General features: G+C 41.9%; 2 protein-coding genes and 1 pseudogene across 6 annotated transcripts; 2 read left to right on the top strand and 1 right to left on the bottom strand.

Annotated features, from left to right (window-relative positions):
• Positions 1-162: 162 nt before the first annotated feature.
• On the bottom strand, positions 163-3,638 carry POLR1H (RNA polymerase I subunit H). 5 transcript variants are annotated; one of them, XM_016120678.2, is made up of 5 exons: positions 3,576-3,638; positions 2,832-2,987; positions 2,492-2,592; positions 2,174-2,283; positions 163-404 (listed from the first exon to the last, which is right to left on the bottom strand). In XM_016120678.2, exons 2-5 carry the CDS (start codon positions 2,965-2,967, stop codon positions 380-382), a joined length of 372 nt encoding a protein of 123 aa, XP_015976164.1. In that variant the 5' UTR covers positions 2,968-2,987; positions 3,576-3,638; the 3' UTR covers positions 163-379. The 5 variants fall into 5 exon arrangements, with proteins under 5 accessions (XP_015976164.1, XP_015976163.1, XP_015976165.1 ...); XM_016120677.2 differs by lacking the exon at positions 3,576-3,638 and adding an exon at positions 3,388-3,524; XM_016120679.2 differs by lacking the exon at positions 3,576-3,638 and adding an exon at positions 3,073-3,296.
• Positions 3,584-19,911, top strand: ZFP57 (ZFP57 zinc finger protein). The gene is given in 7 exon segments (XM_036237712.1): positions 3,584-3,787; positions 16,200-16,397; positions 16,400-16,448; positions 16,451-16,701; positions 17,148-17,274; positions 17,728-17,808; positions 18,609-19,911. Coding segments are annotated over 7 exon segments (1,986 nt in total). The 5' UTR covers positions 3,584-3,721; the 3' UTR covers positions 19,823-19,911.
• Positions 3,785-8,662, top strand: LOC107498076 (annotated as a pseudogene).
• Positions 19,912-19,923: the final 12 nt, after the last annotated feature.

Genomic DNA, 19,923 nt, shown 5'->3' with positions numbered 1-19,923 from the left:
GTTGTTTTTTCATATTAGCCTCATTTCTGGCTCCATTTTTTTTTTCTCTTTTTTTTTCTCGTACTAATTTATACTCTTTGTCAATGATATATTTGTTGAAAGAACAATATAAGCTCATTTAAATTCCTTTTGGAACAAGACAGTATAAATAACATACATATGTCTAGGTCTTACAAAAAAATATAACTTTAATAGGAAAACTCAACTAAAATAGGAGTACCCTGGGGACAATAGTAATCCTCACATGATGAAGAGATGCTTCTCTTATGGGAGCAAAATACTGCAACCAGTGGATGGACAAGAGATCTAAGAACCAATGTCCATCACCTTCAAAGGAAGAGGAGAGGGAGGGATTGTTGAGTCGTCCAGAAAAAAAATATTAAGAGTCTTCCTTTTCCTGGAACCTATGGGAAAAGAAAGGATTTCTTTGTTATATTTGACCAAAGGAAAAGGTTCTAGCAGTATAAGATGAAATATTCAAATAATTGAGGAAGGATTTTTATTTATTGACACTGGAAAGACTAGTTCCCCTAAACAATTCTCCAACTTTCAGCCAACTAAAAATGCTGAGATTAAAAATATATCTAATGAATTATGACCTCGAAGTATGCAAAGACTTTTTGGACACAAAAAGCACTAGCCATAAAGGGGGGTGGGGAGACTAGACCTAGTAAAAATTGAAAACTGCTCATTTCAAAAAAGTTAAATAGGTAAGACTGGGAAAAATACTCTCAAAAGATGTATCTAACAATAAATATTTTTAATCCATTGATGAGATGGCAAAAAAGTAAAGGGTAAAATGATGTAAAACCAGGAAACTAAACAGATAAGTTAAAACTGATGCCCCTGCTACTGTGATACCCCTTGCTGTTTTGACATGGAAGAACCAGAGACAAAGCTACAGTATCTGATAGGAGATACTCTGCATAAATTTGGGACCTCCCCCTCTGTGTAAAAGTAAATAAGAAAAAAAAAAAATCCACCTCTGTAGAGGGGAATTCATCTCACTAGGTAGAGGAAGAAAAATATCTCCCCTGAGATCTAACCATAAGCTGGCCCTTACATCGATTTGCAGCCCAAATTCATATTACCTATGTAGTCAAAAAAACCTGAAGCCAAGAATTTATTTAAAGTGATTCTGGCTTGGTAGTGCCTCAAGATACCTGAACAGGAAACACAAATGCCGATTTCACCCAAGGCCTCAAAGAATTCTCGTCCAAAAACAAACAAACAAACTGAACTTACAGTCAAAAATCACAAAACAAAAAGGCACCATGAGAACAGAAATCAGATGCAGCAGTATCAGACCCACAAAAACTGGGTATTGAAATTATCAGACAATATAAATAACCATGTTTAATATATTTAAATATATACTTTAAAGATAAAAGGAGCAATTTAAAATATGATTAAGGAATTGGGAATTATTAAAAATGATTAGAAAAGTGATAAAGTAGAACTCTAAAAAGTTTTTTAACGTAAAAGAACAAAAAATCCTCAGTGACCTGGAAGAGAGACCTGGAGAAATTACCCAAAGCAGCATAGATAGAAATAGAAATGTGAGAGGCAGGGTGAGAGAAACTAAGGATAGGTGGTCTAATAAATAGTTAATTATAATTATAGTTCCAGAATGTGAGCATTGAGAATATGGGGGGAAAGCAATATTCAATGAGATAGATAATGGCTGATAATTTTCTAAAGTTGTTGTGAATAAAAGAAAAATCAATCTTCAGTTTCAAAAAGTCTAACAAATCCTTAACAGGATAAATAAAAGAAAGCCACATCTTGATAAAGTGTAGTGAAAATGCAGAACACCAAAGACAAAGAGGAGTTTATAAATACCATTCAGAGAGCCCATGTTCTTTAAATCATGCACAACTAATTCTCCCAAAAGTACAATTTGAGAGCAGTGGAAGATTCCAACATAACATGCTGAACACTAAGCAATACTTGCCTTCTGTATTTTTCATTTTCTTTTAAATATTTTAAAAGGTTTACTTCACTGGCTAATAAAAAGATAAGTGTAATTCTTAAAAATATAAACAACCACAAATCTATTACCTGAACTTACAGAAATGGATGGGACCAAAAGAAACAACTGTTTATTCAGTACAAGAAGTAAATCCCTGGATTTGTTAGCAAATTGAGAAAGGGCAAGTGGAAGGATACGCACTTGCAGTTGGTACAGGTGTAGAAGACAGTCTGCCCTTCATCCGCTGAGCGCATCTGTCTGGTGTGGTATGCCATTCCCTCATGACTACATCGAGAGCAGCGCCTGTCAACCTGGGAAGCAACTGGTGGGTTAGGGAAACCTAGTTATATCCCCCTACTTCCCACACGAAGCAGGCTATAACACTCCTCGGACACTGATGCTCTAAAGGCCCCTCTTTTCTCTTGAAAGTGAGGACAAAACTCTCCAGTTTTCAGCAATCATCCCTCATTTATTTCCTACCCTCCCTGTGAGTGCCCAAACTCGATGTCATTAACCTACCACGGGTCCCTGGAATTCAGGTCCTCCCTCCATCGACATAGGCATGGCTGTCCCCAGTTTGTGGAACACAAATGAAGTCTTCACAACCTTTCCTTCGAAGTCTGCACAAGCAGTGAGAACTGGTTGTACAAACAAGTGGAGGGAGCTGACGCCCACAACTCCCTCTCAGTTAGGCCAGGTAGCCTTACAAATTCCTTCAGGTGTGGTCCAGATACGAAAATTATTAAGTGTCTGAGGTCCTGCTTTAGAGTCCCCCACCGATAGAACCAATTTGGAGGTCCTCAAGCCTCCAACCCTTCCATCCTGGGTCTAGACAGGCCGCTGTGTAGGAGCCCCTTACCTCTCACATTGATGGAGAAACCACAGCGGGTACAAGTGACTGTATCCTGAGTCCCTGGCAGAGGCAGGACGGAGCCGCAATCCGGACAGAAATCCAGGTCCGACTGAAAGCTGGAGCCGGTGCCAGCGAGGTCCATGACAGACAGGTGGTTGAGGGCTGAGAAGGGGAAAGAGAAGTTTATTAACAAAAGAGAGAGGGTAGCCCCCTCCCCATTCAGGGGTCGTTCTTGTTGTTAGTGGACCTCCTCCCACGCACGTCTCGTTCCGCTGCAACCAAGGAGCCCGAATGTCTGTAATTCCCAGCCCCAGTAGAGTACCACGGGCCCTTAGAGTCTTCCCGGGCCAGGTGAGAAGAGACGGCCAACTCCGCCGGCTAGAGCGCCAGCTCGGTGGGGATAGCGGGTCAGCGAGCGCGAGGCCGGCTAGAGCGTTGAGGCGGGCTAGAGCGTCAACGCGTTCCGGCTCACTGTTGACTGTGACGTCATAATTAATCGCAAACAAGATCCCGAGAACCTTAAGAGAAGAGGAAGAACCTCGCTGAAGGGTGGCAGCGTCACCTTTAGCTTGGTTCTGAGACTTTGGAAGACGGGTACTCAATGCTGTGCCTTTCGCTACTTTTCCTCTCAGGACTCCGAGCTGCGATGTTTATTTTCTTGGTCTCCCATCTTACAGAGGCCCCGTGCGGGGCGGGGGCGGGGACTGGGGCGGGGCGGGGGGGAAGCGTACCTCCGAAATTCGTACTAACCTTCCAAATATTAATCTCTTCGGAATAGAGAACTACAATCCCCGCCGTTCTTGAGCCAGTATTTCCCTTTTGCGGCTGCGCAGTAGTTAGAAAGCTGAGCAAATTGGGAGTTCCAGTTCTAGCGCTCCTTGGGCCTCGCTGGCCGAATGAGGGCTTTCTACAAAACCCAGTCTGGCTCATGTGTTTTGAGGTCTTCTGGGCCTTTAGAAGGGGTGAGTCGGCTTCTTAAGGGGAAGGAAGTGGTGAGGGTGAAAGCGGAGAAGGAATGCTTAGTCCCTGGGAACGAAAGAAAGCAGCGATGAAATTGGGACAATTGGAAACAGGCTCAGGACTTGGAGGTGGCGATACAGGAGTAATCTTAGATGCTAGCATTGGTCAAGGGAGCAGTATTGGGTAGGATTTCACTAGGACTTAGGTCGAGTTTAGCTTTCATTTGCAGACCTTTCACCTCGTCCCTCGCCTCCCGTCCAACCAACTCTAAATCATCATCCATTAGGCGGACAGTTGACATTTCCCAAATTTTTTACAAAACATGAGGACAAACATCTTTAGAAAATCTATTTTCATTCACCTGTAAGTACAGTATAAAGTAGAACGTTGCCATGAAGGGACCACTCCTGGACGTTTCCTAGTTTCCTCCTGGCCCTTTCATCCCCACCCAACCAGATGGCTGTACTAAGCTCCTTACATATAAAAGTTCTGGAACTGTCACTGTTTTCTCCTCTATAAGATACAAGATGTGGTCTCCTTGAGAAAGGCTCTGGTCTTCCTTTCTCTGCAGTAATGGAGAGACACATAATAGTGAAGGGGTTAGACCTCTGAGCAAGCCAGACAGTGACAAGCCCCATAATTTGATTTACCTGGGTGTTTTGTCTGTCTTACAAAGGGGAGGTCTGTTACAGAGTCTATGATGGTAGGCAATTTTTATTCTCACTTCTTTGTGTGTGTTCTTTGAAAATGGAATTCAGAATTAGCCCTTTTCCCTCACCAACTTTACCTTTTCATTGAAGATCTACCATGAGTTGAATACTGTCCTAATGCAGTAAAGGAACATATGTGTTATAAGGCATGGCCCTTTTCCAACAAAAGCTCACAATCTGTTCAGTTAGAATTTATTAAGCACCTGTGTTAGTCTTTGAGCTGAGGCTTGGGCTGCAAAGTTGAAAACTTCTCTGATCTTAAAAAAATACAAATGAATAATTATAATGAAAGTACACTAATAGGACAAAATGTGAGAACCGGGGACAGGCATATGAAACAAATATCCTTGTGCAATCAAGGAAGACTGGTAAATATTTGAATAAAAAATAGGTGCAGTGTTATAGGGAATATAAGAGAAAGATGCTCAGATATTATGATAAAGGTAATCACCAGTTAAATCATTAATTATGAGAACTTGGGGTCAAAAAGTCTAATGTTAAGTACTGTGCTAGATGCCATGTACTGAGAAATAAAAGTAAGATGGTCATTTTAAAATCTCAAAATAGATATACATAGGCAGATAAGAATGTATCTAAGAGGTCAGTGAGATCCAATATTTGATATCGATCCCTTCTGATAATATAGACATATTTTATTTGTTGATATAAATTATAATTCCAGTTTATGAATCTAAATTCAGCATCAAAAATTTAAGTGATATATGAATACAGATATAATTGATATCTGTAAACCATGATTGATTTTCAAATGAGTTATAGAAGTAAAAAATGTTAAGTGTCAGAAGAAGGCAAAATCATTGTTATATAGAGTAAACTAGAAAGACTTTATAGAGAGGGGCTTGACCAGTGGAGGATAGACAACTGGCATTTACTGATAACTTACCAGATCTCATGCATTGTGCCAAGCTCTTTAATTCACTTTTTTTTTTTATTATCCCAAGAGGTAGAATTTTGTCTTATGTCTCATTTTATAGATAAGGAAACTGATATAGATTATGTTGCTTGCCCTGAGTCACACACCTAGGAAACGGTGGAATTAGGTTTCAAACAGCACTGGCAAGCTTCAAAACTCTTAATCATAAATAGTATTTTAAAAAGACATAGAGATGAAATGCCAGGCATCTTCAGTGGTTTAAATATGACCTCATAGTAAACTCAGATTGGACCAGGGGTGACATAAAAAGTTGGTAGTCTTCACTTGTGTTGCCATCAGCCTGTACTATAAATAAACCCAGAGTAAGCACAAATTCTCATCATAAGGTATTCAACAGAGAATGGCCTCATAATGTATTTAAAGTTGAAAGACGAATGGGAGTATAAGGAAGAACAGAATTTGAGAACAAAAGATTAGAAGGCAGAGATGCTGTATGTGCTGATAGAAGCAGAGAGGGCCCTGATAAAGAAACTGCAGAAAGAGAATGAACAGATAACACTGCAGTCTAGAATTATCTTGGAAGGCAGAGAGGCTGGGAGACTGAGCAATCTGACGTAGATGTGCTTGAGCAACACTTCACCAAGAAACCTGTCTCTTCCTTCTCCAAATCCCTGATACAAGATTCAGAATGGTTTGCACTGAGTCCACCAGAGAAGTATGCTTTTAATTTATGTGAAAGGATATGTTCTTATTTAAAAAAAAAAAAATTCCTTGTTCTCCACCATAGGAATGCAGTGGTTTCCAATGGGGGAAATGGCCCTGCTGTAGTTTTGCCTAGTAGCAGGTGTTTTCTTTCTAAGCAGAAATATCCTTGGCCTTGGCCAAGACAATTGGTTTTTTTGGTTCAGTTAGTATATGAGATATGTTCTGACACTTCCTACATTCTAATTTGCCTTTGCTTATTTATCTTTCGGATTGGTCTTGGCTAAAGCATCTAGAGACCCTAGGATTGCTTCAGGTCAGCTGTCCCCACTGGAGAAAAAAAAATATTGGTAAATAAATTGTCTTCACATCATACAGTTTGGAACTACTAAGAGAAGGAATGTTAGGTTTAAAATCCTTCTGCCGAAGTGACACTCCCCAGTGGTGTGTCTACACCAGCAAATGTTTTCTAGTTACATCTGTACTTGCAAAACAAGGTATTATTTTGAAAACTCCCAACACTCTATTTTTAAAAAGCTAGTTATTGATTTTGGTGGTGGGTACATCACGTTTCAGAACTCACTGGCTCATCTAGGAATGATGAGAGTAAAATCATAGTTCTGACACCAAAGTAAATAAAAGACCACACATCTTTTCTTGGTGTCAGTAGTCAGGTATGCTCCTGTTTAAATGTTCAAAATAAAAAGATGGTCACCTTATAAAACTCTGTGCCTCACTGACAGAATCTAGGTGGTGTGTATGCAAAAACAGCAAGACAACTGATAACTCAAAAATATCAGGAAGAATATAAAACACTTTGTAGGGAGCAAGATCTTTCTCTTGCCAAAGCAGAGTCTTACTATAATAAAAGATTAGTGGAAATGATAAAAGAACAAAACACAGGCAATGAAATCAAGAAGAAGTTGGAGGGAAAAACAACCCAAAGCACAGAGAGACAAAAATGATACTATTTGGTACCTGAAAGAAATGAAACACTTAGGCACATATATTGAGCAGGACAGGTCAAAGAATTTAAGAAGAAAATGTTTAAACAATTACTATGGTCCCATAGTGAAACAACAGTCCCCAAATTTGTGTCATAAGAGCACAGTGTCCAGAAGGCACAGAGAAGAAAACAGGTAAATGAGAGAGAACAGATAACAAATTAAAGATCATCAGGAATGCATGATTAGAGGGAGAGAGAACTTGTAGAGCAAAGACTCAAGGAAAGACTTGAGAAAAAGCCAGAGCCAGTCACCTACACAGGAGAAGCATGAGAGAGTTAACAAAGAGATAAAAAGAGTTTGAAAGCGTTATTGTATATCCACTTTTCCAGCCACACAGTAGAAGTCAGGTTAAAGTGAATATTCTTATGGAAAAGTCTCAAAATAGAAAAGAGAATACAATTATAAAGCCATATCAAAGAAAATTCTTAACTATGCCACGCTTTTTGAGGAGTCAAATAGGAAAAATAAAAGATTAGTAAAATTTCAATGCTTTTATGATAAAATCATGTCTCTTAAACAAACCGTTTTAATTTTTTTTAATGCTAGTTTTCATCTCTCCCCAGAGTTCAGTGAACAGTCCCATTTGTATCAGAATCATAAATATTAGATAGTTCTGGACTTGAAAACTAGCTTAGCTATTTTTAGTTGCCTTGTGTTTAAGTTGCTTATTTCTTTGATCAGTTTCCTCATTTGTAAAGTGAGATTAAAGCATTACATAGCATTTATAGGAGGATTATGATTTCTGTGAAGTGTTAGCATATATCAGACATATTAGATGTTACATAAATGTTAGTTTTCCCACTTCAGAAGACCTGGATTGGGCAGTGATAGTGAGTAAGGAATTGTTCTCATTTGTCTCTCCCATCCCTCTGCTCCCAACTCTGGAAGGCTGTCTTGATGAGATTGCTATAGGTAAGTATGTGGTCTTTCATTTCCCATACTTTTATCAGGGAGCTGTTAACCATGCCCTGAAAGTTTAACTTGCACTGTGCAATTTATTTGTATGAGAAGCTTAATTCTGAGAACCTCCTATGTGCCAGGCATTGTTAGTTACTGGGAGTGAATAAAGAGAAGTCCCTGTTCTTGATTAGGTTATAACTAATGGCATAGATCATTCTCTAAACAGGTAACAAAATGTGGTAATGATTATGGCAGAGGAGTTGTACAGAAGAGAGTCACCTAACTTGGCCTACGTGAGCAGAGTATGGAGGAATAAGGTCAGAGAAGGGAGTTTAGAAGACTCATGTTTGTTCCAACTCCACATTTTGTCACTTTCTATCACCCACTTAAGATGTTTCCAATGTTTGAATCTACTCAGAGGTAGATTCACTCACCCTCTCTGAAACAGATGTTGTTCAACACTCACTGATAAATCAGAAATCAAATTTATGAATTTAGTGAGACTTTTAATCCCCAAGCAGAATGAAATTTATTGTTTTCCATTCAGTTCATTTTCTTTTCAAATACCAGAAAGTTGGGAAAGGAGAGGTTCAGAGTTGGTGAGTAGAGAATCCGAGAAATGAAAACTGGATGCCCTACAGAATATTTATACTTAATTTGTGATATTCCTGATGCCTACCCTTCTTACTAACAGGACACCCTTTACCCAGGATATTGCTGGATCAACACTATTCAATAGAACCTCCTCGAATGATATAACTGTACTGTATTTTTGCTTTTCAGTATAGTGGCCACTTCCCACATGTGGCTATTGAGCTTTTGATATGTGACCAATGCGACTGAGGAACTGAATTTTTAATTTTATTTAATTTGAATTAATTTTAAATTGCCACATGTGGCAAGTGACTCCATATTTTAGAGCATGGCACCAGATAAACATACTTTATTTTCTAGAGTTCAGTCCCACAATCAGTTTTCTGTCTTTGACAGTATATGGAGGTATGATTACTGCTCATCTTACATTAGAATCAGTTTAGTTTCCTGTATATTCGAGAGGTTCCCTAATTCCTTGAAGAAATTCAGAAATACTGTAGATGACTTCTGTGTGGAAATGAGATGGCTGAAGTTACTTAAATTGGGTTCAGGAACTGGCCTTCTCTTTGTTCATTCTAGAATTTGACCAGGACATTTACCAGAATCTCATTCTTACCCACCTGATTTGCCTCATGGAGACTCTTGTCCTGCCTGTTCTTTGGTCTTCCATCACCATGTCCCAGCTTTAGATTTTATACCTTTCAAAGATATGGATCATCAGAATGCAAGAGGCAGAAGACTTAGAAATCTAAATCACTAGGGTGATCAGCCCTTTGAGTTGAATGGGACTGAAAAGTAATCTAATGCATTACTGTTAGTAATGGTTTACCATGAAGATTTCACGTCCGGATATATAAATTGGGGAGTTCAGCTGCACTCTGTTCCTCCTCCAAATCTAGCATAAAAACTGGTGATCTCAAGCAATTTCACACCTCATGTGGCTCAGAATAAAGTCTGTGGTTAAAGAGACTCAGTTTGGCCCAGCTTGAGTCCATCATCTCCACCCCATAAACTCTATTCACCTTTTCTTTTCCTTGTACTATGTGTGAATGATACCATAATAGTAAGTCACACTTAATGCTTTTTTTGGTCCTAAATTCTTTTTTTCTTTTCAATGTGAAATGTAATATACAAGTGATAATGTATATGTACATTTGGAAGAACAGTAAAAGATGGCCAGGTATCTGCTACTCAGGCTGAGCAATGGGACATTACCACACGCCAGGAGCCCTTGTGTGGTCTCCTCACATCCTTCTCCCTTGTCCCTGGAGGCAATCACTATCCTGAATTTTGTAATAATTGTCATCTCTTTATAGTTTTTATTATCTACGCATGTACAGTTGATCCTTGAATAGTATGGGGTTGGGGGCACTGACTTACAAGGTGTATAAAATTCATGTATAACTTTTGACTCTCCAAAAACTTAACTACTAAGAGCCTACTGTTGATCGGAGGAAGCCTTACCAATAACATAAACAATTGATTAACATATTTTGTATGTCGTATGTCTTATATACTGTATTCTTACAATAGAGAAAAGATGTTATTAAGAAAATCATAAAATACATTTATAGAACTTTATGTATTTATTGAAAAAAATCCATGTGTAAGTCGATCCACACAGTTCAAACTTGTGTTGTTCAAGAGTCAACTGTGACATAATTGTTCATCATTGCCTGTTTATGGCCTTAATACAAATGGAAATATATTTTATCTGATTTACTTTGCTCATTAATATTTTTGAATTCATTTATGTCGATGTGTGGAACTGTAGTTTTTTTCCCCCTCATCTTCCCAGTCTCTAAATGTTGGAGTGCTCCAGAACTGAGTCTTTAGGCCCCTTCTCTACATTTGCTCTCTCATTAATCTAACTGAGTCTCTTCGCATTAACATTATCTACATAGTGATACACCAACAATACAAATGTATATTTCTAGTGTAGTTCATTTTCATAACATGAATATGCGACAACTTAATTACCTGTTCCGTTGATGTCATTTGGGTTCTTTCTGGCTTTTGTTTTCTTCTACTTCTGTAAACATTCCTTTAATGTGTTTCTGGTGCACGTGTGCAAGAGTTTCTCCAAGATTTATAAGTTGTGGTACGTTCATTATTACAAGCTTCATCCTGGGGATTGTTAGATTTCTATTCCATTGTGGTTTTATACCCATAGGCCTATTCTGTAGAGTCTGGCACATATCATAGTAACTATTTGTTGAAAGAGAAAAGGACATTTGTCAACTGCTGGAAATAGCTGTGTCTGAGACAGCCAGACCCAAAATACAAAAACAGCTGATGATATACCAGTATACATACCTTCCTATATCCTGTCCATGCACAATCATAGTTGACCTTTTTTTGTCCTTATATTTCAGTTGAGGTACTAAAATATATTCATTTACTTAATTTGTTTTTTAATGCCCTTCCATGAAAGGTCCATTGATACCCTACCATTGACACCCATTATCAAGAGGCACACCATTGTCAGACTAAAAATAGTCTGGAAAGCCGAAAATATGACAGATTAGTTTCAAGAGCCACAATGGTGTAGCCAGAGTAGGCTGGTTGGATTAGAATAACAACAGTGTATCCTAAAAAAAAGTGTCAACAGTGGTGAGGCACCACTGACTGATATCCCTGAGAAGGGATCAGAGATCCAGTGAAGTTCATCTACCAGGTGTAGGTGCGAACAGTGCCCCTTGCTATGTAGCCTCCCTCACTGTAAGACAGGTTAATTTTGGGTAGTAGTCACAAGTCTAAATCTTACTGAATCCTTTATTTTGTGCATAGTCTGCAATCGTGAAGTTCTTGCCATGTCTAGTATGATGGATCCAGACAGCAGTGGGGGCAAATCTGCGCAACATAGGCTCCATCAGCAGCTTGATTCCAGTCAGTCTCATCAGAGAACTAGCTCTTCCTGTGGGTATTCACCTGAGTGACCCAGATGGTTAGATTAGCAATTATGGTTTATTTCCACAGATTGAAGTTCCAAAGAGATGCCTAATAGGTCTAGTTTTTCAACTGTCAGATCAAATAGCTAAGTTATTGGCAATAACCCAAGAGTCAGTAAAATTATAGAAAGGTTGATCAAGGGGAATATTGATGAGAGCTATGAAAATGGCCTCGAGTTCTGCCCACCAAGTAATGACAGCATTCAAGTAGTGACAGCATCCATTTTGGGTTTTGCATAATACACTGAGATTGAGAGGCAAGCCACTCCAGATTGGTAGGAGGAGAGTTTAATAAGCAAGGGAACTTACATACAAGGCTTGTCTTGGGTGGCTGCAAGACAAGTGGATCTCCAAAACCACCTGTAAGAATCTTAACAGTTTACATAGAGGTCTCAGCTGGGTTCAGTAACATATCCAGTCCATGTGGTCTCAACAATATCTTACTTTCTCAAGGCTATGTCCTTAAAACAGCTCCTAGTGTGGGAATAGTGGGCAGAACATACATTCATGAACAGGGGAAGGGGTGAAGAGCCTCTGATTGCCTGGGTCCTGCTGACAGGTCAACGTGGTTATGTCCTCTCAAAAGGTTTATGGAGCTCTAGTGGTAGAGAACTTGCCACAGCTTGCTATATAGTGACGATGAGGTGGAGGTCTTCCATTTATTGCCTATTAATGAGAAAGGATTGGGGCAATGGTTGCAGACCAAGAACCAGGAAATTGATTCCAAGACATCTGCCCAAATGGTGGTAAACTTCAGACCAGGGTTTTTTGTCACTAGTCTGGTGGTTAGCTCAAGGGTTTGTGTCAGTATTTGGAACCATATAGATCAGAACCAGGAGGGCTTCTCTCTTTTCCTCTTAGCCTTTAGTTCTATCAAATCCAGACTCCATATATAGAAGTTCCCACAATATCCAACTCTCCTTCAACTTTCTTCCTCTAGCTCATTCTCTTCACACTCAAACCTCAATATCTGTCTCATACCTTGTTGCACCTGAGTGTAGCCCCCTTGCAACCATCCCTAACTCAGTCTCTGTCATTAGAGTTGAATCAGTTTCCCTTACCTGGTTGCTTCTCTATTTTAGGACATTGCACTGCATATTACTTCATATAGTGCTGTTCTTCTGTTTTGATTATAAACTCCTGTAACTCAGCTAAGGGTCTACTGCAAAGCAAGCGTTGTGCTGAGTATCGTCGAAACATGCAGAGATAAATAAAACTGGGTCTGTCCCAGTCCCTCTCTCCAAACCTAGAGTCTAATGCTCACTGAATGAATGAATAAATGCTCTATTCATCCTATATCTCTTTGCTGACCTTCAAGACTTGAGGATCAAATCAAATTGGCAAACCACGGTCCAGGGGCCAGCTGCCTTGTTTTGTAAAAGTGATTTGGAACCAGGGCTGGGATAAGGGCAAGCAGGTGAAGCAGGTTTATGCCATGCGCGGTCAGATCCTATGATTTTTGAAGGACTAGTTTAGTTTCTTCATGGTTAATGGGAAGTATATTTTCTATTCCCTCCTTCAGCCTGTCTACATGTTGGTCTGAAGATGGTGGTAATGTACGTGACTGCTTCAACCTCATGCTTTTCCTGTCACCTTCTCCATCAGCTTGCCATCTGGAGACTCTTTAGTCCACTAATACGAATTATCTATCCCTAAGGCAGAGGAGTACTGTGTCAGGTACTTTGGGAACACTGAGAGGTTTAAAACCTGCATCTGCAGCCATCCAGTGTGGTAACTTAAAGCAAAAGGTCTGGTTCAGATCCGGGTGCAGCAGGACATGGGCTTTGGCAAGGCTCAACATCGCAGGGCCTGTTTCATCACCTGTAAAGACGAAATAACAATGGTGTTATTGAAGATTTAATGGCGGCTCCATTTACAAAAGTATTTTGTAAATTGTAAAACCCCATGCCGATTGTGAAATATTTCCGTTGGGCTGATATCAAAACAAAACAAAACGAAACAAAAACAAAAGTCTCTAAGAAAAGTTGAATTGGGTTCGAGTAAGTGGACAAGGTAAATAGAACTTTACCTGGGCATGATTCTTTCTGATCCCCTACCGTTGTCTGCCATCTGTTATATAAATCACAGTTGTGTATTCTCCCCGTTGTCGTTGCTTTTCCAAGGTGATGTATCTCTCCGTGTGTCTTTCTGGGGGCCTGTGAAGGTCTCATTTTTGTCCTTTGGGTGGTGATAGTGGTTGGTGGTTGCTTTAACCAGAGATTTTAATTTAAAATCGAATCCCTTTTCCAAGAGTAAATTAAAACTGGGAATAAAGAAAAAGCCTAACGCTAGGTGGCACCAGCGGTTACAACTGGTAAAAGGGGTGGGCTGGTGGGGCGGGGAAGGGAGTGGTCTCTTCCTTTCTGGCTGTGAACACTCTATGTTGCCGAGACCCTCAGCCTCAGCTTAGTAACCTGGCAGCGGACGCGGGTGGGTTGACTAAGAGGGAGCGAGACCGCAGCGGGGTCGCGGACGCCTCTTACCTGTCGTCGGGGAAAGAGTGCGAGCAGGTTGCCGCAGGTTCCCAGGGATCCCTACGCTCTGAAGTCTGCGGCGGGTGAGTGGGGCCGAGGGGAGTTGAGCTCACGATGGTCCAGGCTAATAGAGGGTGTTTGTCCCGTATTCCCCCGCCCCTGATCTTGGCAGGTGGGGAGAACATTGAGCCTCCAATCTTGGATGAGTTTCCAACCTCTGGGGCCCGTCAGGGCAACATGAATTAGTCAAGCGTGTGGCCCAATGCGCAGACCGCTCCGGCGACGTTGGGGACTCATCGCCGAGGAGGGGCTTCTGGCACGTGTTGAGAAATTTGGGATCCCAGGAAGGAAATTCAGGGGGCAGAAACCTCGGGCAATAACAACCCAGTCAGTGGAGTCATTTTGAGCACAAAAGCCTCACCCAGTGGGTGTTCATAAGCGCCTGCCGTGCTACGCAAATGGGAGCAAAATTGTCTCGCTTTCTGCCGGAGGGAAGCCTCCAGGTTGGAGTGCGGAAGCTGGGCGCGCAGTGACACGAGGTGAGCATGGTGGGCCGTGTCAGCACCCACTAGAGGCAGAGCTGGGCAGTGGCTGGAAAGGGCCCTTGAAAGACTGAGCAGAGACCCGGAGGCCACGTGAGAGGGGCGAGTGTCCGAGGGCCATTATGCTTGGCTGAAGGGAAGTAAACTCAAGTGGTGTAGCACTGGGGTGGGGCGGCGGGGGCGAATCCTATAGTCATTCTTGGAATTGTGGGAAAGTATTGATGGGTTTCAGGTTAGGGAGAGACTAGGTGGAATCAGAGGACAGGAAGATGGCGACACATTTTCTCGGGGGATTTACTTCTGAAAGGGCAGAGACAGGTCTGGGATCAGATAAGACCGAGAGTCTCTTGAGTTATACCAAGCAACTTTACACTAGCCAGCGGGAGGGGTTGAGCTCTGGAACTTCTGGATGGAGAAAGTACTGTGGGAGATACAAGTGCTGGAGTCAAGCAGCAGCTGCCAGAAATTCAGTCTCCACAATCATGCTCCCTTCCCAAACCAGAGCTAGTTTAGAATCCGCACCAGGGGCCTCTTCCTACCAACCCCAGCAAATGCTGCTTTGAGGACTAGTGACAGAAGTGGGTTTCTCCTGCTGGAGAACAGGAAAGCCAGGGCCTTGAAGATACTGTTATTGATACTGTTTGGAAATGTTACCTTTATGTGTTTCACCGAAGAGTAGAAAAATAATCCAGACCTGAACACCAAACAGAATGATTATGAATAGTCTTGAAGGAAAGGAAGGAAGGGAGGGAGGGACTCAACTTTAGATCCCAGGAATGCACCTTTCATGTCAACTTTCTTTTTAGAGATCCAGTTAACTCCGTTGTCAAATACTTTTCCTTGCTGATATTTTCTATTTCATCACCTGTCCAAAAAAGTGAAAGAAAAAAGCCAACATATTTTTATGCCTTCATTTTTTTCATTTCATCTCAGGAGTAGATGAAATGTAGAATGAAAAGTAGAGTGAGTGACTGTCAGCAGGAAGAGGCGGGAGTTTAACCATGTTTGTTTCAGAGCAGGAAATTTCCAGGTGGGCAGGAAACCTCAGTGCTGGGCTCATTGTAAGCCCTGAATAAATATAAATGTTCACTGTTGGGTTGTTATCACTATTGTTTTATTTTTTATTTTTATTTTTTAACAAGGTTCAGTATATATTTAAAATCCACAGAATCATGTGGTTTTTTTTTTTTTGGCTCCCAGATGGGATCTTAGAGAGTGTCTTCTTTAATCCCATTTTCCAATGAAATCAGATCAGAATGAAGAGAATTGTGCAAGGTGGTTTGGAACAGGTCCAGGGCTGGTTATCATAGGCATATGCTTTCTTTTCAGAATTCTGTACCGCTGCTCTAGAGAATGCTGTGGGACAGTGGAAATCATGTCCTCAGTGGTACAGAGTGTAGGCTTTGGACACTGATTCTGCCATGAACTAGGTGTATCCTTGAGTAACTTAGCATTTCTGCACTTTAGATCAGTTAAAATGAGGCTAGGCTAGGAATTATTACCTTAGAGGACAGTGATGAGAGGATTCCATGGCACGGAGCAGGAATTCAATAATTTTTGGAGTTCCTTAACCAAATAAGGAAGCTGTTGTTCTTCTCTCCCCCTCTTGCTGATGTGTTTTGTTTCTCTCTGACCTCAGGTTCCTAAACTTGGGCACCAGCCAGTGTTTAGAAGCAGGGTGAAACAGAAGGCAGATGCCTTCATAGTCCCAACTTGGCATTACTGGACAATGGCAGCTGAGCCAGGGATGACCAGATCCCTGAACTCTGTGGCCTAGGCTTTGAGGGAACCAAAATTGTTCTCAGTTGAGAAAGAAGAGAATTTGGACCATAGAACAAAAAAAAGGAAGACAGCCCTTTGGAGCAGATGCATTTGTAACAAGAAGCTGCGTAAACCCTGGGGCCTTTGCAAAGCCTCTCCATCTGCTTAGTTACTGGGAGGTAGATAGCCCCAGGAAGGTGTCCAGCCAGCCCTGGGGGCAAAGCCAGGAGTGGATAAAACTAGAAAGAGACGCCATGGAAGAGAAGGTGTTTGACCAGCTGAAGCCAACTGAACCCGTACAGAAGCTGCTCCCTCACATGGACAAGGAGGCCCTTCAGGAAGCTCTGAAGAGAGAGGGCTGGTGGAAAGCATGGGCGAAGGTGAGGAGACCAAGCTAGAGAGAGGGAGGGACCAGGTCCTAGACTCCAGAAGCTCTTTCATCCATTCCCCTGTCTACAGGTCAAATGGAATCTCAGACTGTTTCAAGCTGAGTAACACTCAGCAAAGGGCTATAAGGCCTTCCTGTCTCCTACACCACCCTAGCATCCTTCATAGAATACTTCTAAAATCTCTCATAGCAGCAACCTTTTTCCTTTTGCTTCCCTTCCTATTTATATTCAATATATACCCTTCCCTTGTCTCCTATATTGTTCTTCCCTCCACTTTATCCTTCCTTTCCTTTCTATACATCATCATTGTTGACATTGTCTGTTTTATAGTTCTCCTACTTCCATGGTTTTATTTTTCTCTCAGTTTTCTGAACCTTGAGTCTAGATGTCTGTCTCTGTATGTGTACAGACTCCCTGAGCTTCTCCTACTCTTCCAGAAGCCAGTCACCTTTGAGGATGTGGCAGTGAATTTCACCCAGGAAGAGTGGGAATGTCTAGATGCCAGTCAGAAGGTCCTCTACCAGGATGTTATGTCAGAGACCTTCAAAACCCTGGTGTCTGTAGGTAAGAGACTGGGGTTCCCTTAGCAAGCCCCCTATCCCAGGACCCTTGGATACCTGGTTTCCCTGGATAGGTAAATCAGCTCACAAGGAGCTTCATTGACCCTTGGTTCTCAGGTTTGAAAGATCTGGATCACTAAGCTCAGGGTAAAGGAAAAGAAATGAAAGCCTATATGAAGGCGAAGATATCAAGATAACATGATGAGAAAATATGCAAATTTACCTATTTATCCATTCAGTATTTACTGAGTCACTCCTGTTATGTACCAGGCTCCAATTAGGAGCTGGTCTTTTGAGTGTCTCCTCCTTTGATCCGTGTCCCAGATTATGGTTCTTAAACTGAGGCTACAAAAGAAAGTAGCCTGTTGTCCCCTTTTGGTATGAAGGGGCCAAGCCTGGAACCCCAATACCTTCTCCCCTTCCCACTCTCCAGCTTGAATCTTTCTATCTAATCCAGATCTGATTACCAAGCTTGAACAAGATGAGAAACAGTGGAGAGCAGATCTTTGTCCCCCAAACAGAGAAGGCCTCCCTTCAGGTAAGATTGCAAAGGAGAGAGGAAGGATGGAAAGCTGCCTAAGAGGATCAGGGTTCTATATATTATCTCTTAGCCTGTATCCTTCCAGACTGATCAGACTCTGAGCTGGATGAGACCTTGAGATCATCTGTTGGAATCCCTTGGCTTCAAGAAGATGAATATAGAAGTCATTCAGGACAAGTGAATATCTCCATTTTCTAGGGATTGAGAGACTATGTATAGGTTGCTTATGTCAGTGATACTCCTTTGATGAAAAAGTCCTTTCCAGGAGAAAAGGAAAAGAAGGAAGATGAACTTGATGCTGAATGGGAGTTGGGGAGACTTGTTCCTGAGAGTAGAATAAGGATTTGAGAGAAACTGAAGCCCAGGCTGACCACATTTCCTGGTTTGCCAAGACAGTCTAGTCCTGGTTTACTTCTCATTAACTTTTCATCCAAGCTTGATTATTAATAGCACCTCCTGTCAGTCAAGTGTCCCAATTTGCATGATATATTATGAGGTCACCTGTGAGTATCTGTGGAGGATCTATGGAAGAATGAGAGAAAAAGGACTTCAGAAATTGTGGTTATAGGCTAAAAATTTAATCTCTGATACTGTTGGAAGATTCCAATTCAATTTTTATTTGCTTTTAATTTGAAAAACCCAAAAGTTTTAACTTAACTCTAGTCCATGAGGTCTAAGAGTGAACATGAATGTGTCAACTGGGAGAGTGAGGTCAGGAAGAGGGAAGTCACTTGGACTGAATGGAGTGTTGAGGTTCTCATGGTGAATCTTGTGTTATTCTTCCTCATTCATTGTAGGAGGCAAGAAGGAGGAACTGCAAGAACACAGTCAGAGTTTGAGAGATGAGGGGACTAATGATGACAAGGTCTCCCTTCCTTACGGAAGGTCAAGCCTAGCCTCTGCTCCAGCTGGGTCCATGGCCCCAGTGTTTCCAGCATCCTGGGCTGGGCCACCCTTTTCCTGCCACACTTGTGGAAGGTGTTTCAGCAAGCGTTCCAGCCTCCATAGCCACCAGTTTGTTCACAATCCGAAACAGACTAACAACTGCAGCCAGTGTGGGAAGTCATTTCAGAACCCCAAGGCCCTCAGCCACCACAGACGCATGCATCTTGGGGAGAGGCCCTTCTGTTGCTCACTTTGTGACAAGACGTACTGTGATGCTTCTGGACTGAGTCGTCACCGCCGTGTCCATCTGGGTTACCGGCCCCATTCATGCCCCTTCTGTGGGAAGGGCTTCCGGGACCAGTCTGAGCTCAAACGCCACCAGAAGACACACCAAAACCAGGGGACAGTAGCTGGAAACCGGAAGCATATTGTGAGGAGTCCAGGCACCACAGCTGGATTCCAGGAACTCATTGTCAGGAGCCAAGGACTTACAACTGAGAACTATGCACCAGTGGCTGGAGCCCAAGAACCCATGTTTAGAGCCAAGGGTCTTGTAGCTCACATGCAAACATCTGTAGATGGGAACCACGTACCCACAGGCAAGAACCAAGCAATCACTGTGAGAACTTGGGCACCAATTATTACAACCCCGGGGCCTGTGTCCAGGACCCAGGGAGCCAACCCTAGAGCCCACTGCCTGGATACCAGGTCCAAGTCTCACCTACCAAAGCCTTCAGGAATCAAAGTCTTTCCTTGCCCTTATTGTCCCTTGACTTTTAGTAAGAAGACGTATCTCTCCAGGCACCAGAAGACCCACCTCACACAGCAGTTAAACTGCTGTTTCTGCTGTGGCAAGTCCTTTAGCTCATTCTCTGAGTTGGTCAGGTACCAGCAGACTCACTGGAAGCAGAAGATCTACCGTTGCCCTATCTGTGACATATGCTTTGGGGAGAAGGAGGACCTTGTGGGTCACTGGGGAAGCTACAAAGATGAAGGGCTGTGCCTGGGCAGTCCTCAAAAATGCTGGGTTATCCTGGATCAGCGGCTTGGCTTGTTTCATAATGCTTCCCCTGTGGCAGGAAAGGAAATGCATCTTCTAGGATCCATACCCCTAGGGAAGGGTTGAGAAGGAAGGGAGAAAGCATGTAGAAGAGAAAAGGCAAATGAGGCAGCAGAGGATCTTGTAACATAAATAAATGTTCTTTTTTGACAGAGGCCCTTTTTGTG

This window comes from Rousettus aegyptiacus, unplaced genomic scaffold (genome assembly GCF_014176215.1).
Source record: "Rousettus aegyptiacus isolate mRouAeg1 unplaced genomic scaffold, mRouAeg1.p scaffold_m13_p_1, whole genome shotgun sequence".
NCBI classification, from domain to species: domain Eukaryota; kingdom Metazoa; phylum Chordata; class Mammalia; order Chiroptera; family Pteropodidae; genus Rousettus; species Rousettus aegyptiacus.
This window is presented reverse-complemented; position numbering and strand designations above follow the sequence as displayed.

Coding starts and splice junctions, on each gene's coding strand:
- POLR1H (XM_016120678.2), bottom strand. CDS start 2,967: ATGGACCTCGCTGGCACCGGCTCCAGCTTTCAGTCGGACCTGGATTTC. Junction 2,284..2,491: donor CTGAATTCCAGGGACCCGTG/GTAGGTTAATGA, acceptor GTTGCTTCCCAG/GTTGACAGGCGCTGCTCTCG. Junction 405..2,173: donor TACACCTGTACCAACTGCAA/GTGCGTATCCTT, acceptor CTTTTCCCATAG/GTTCCAGGAAAAGGAAGACT.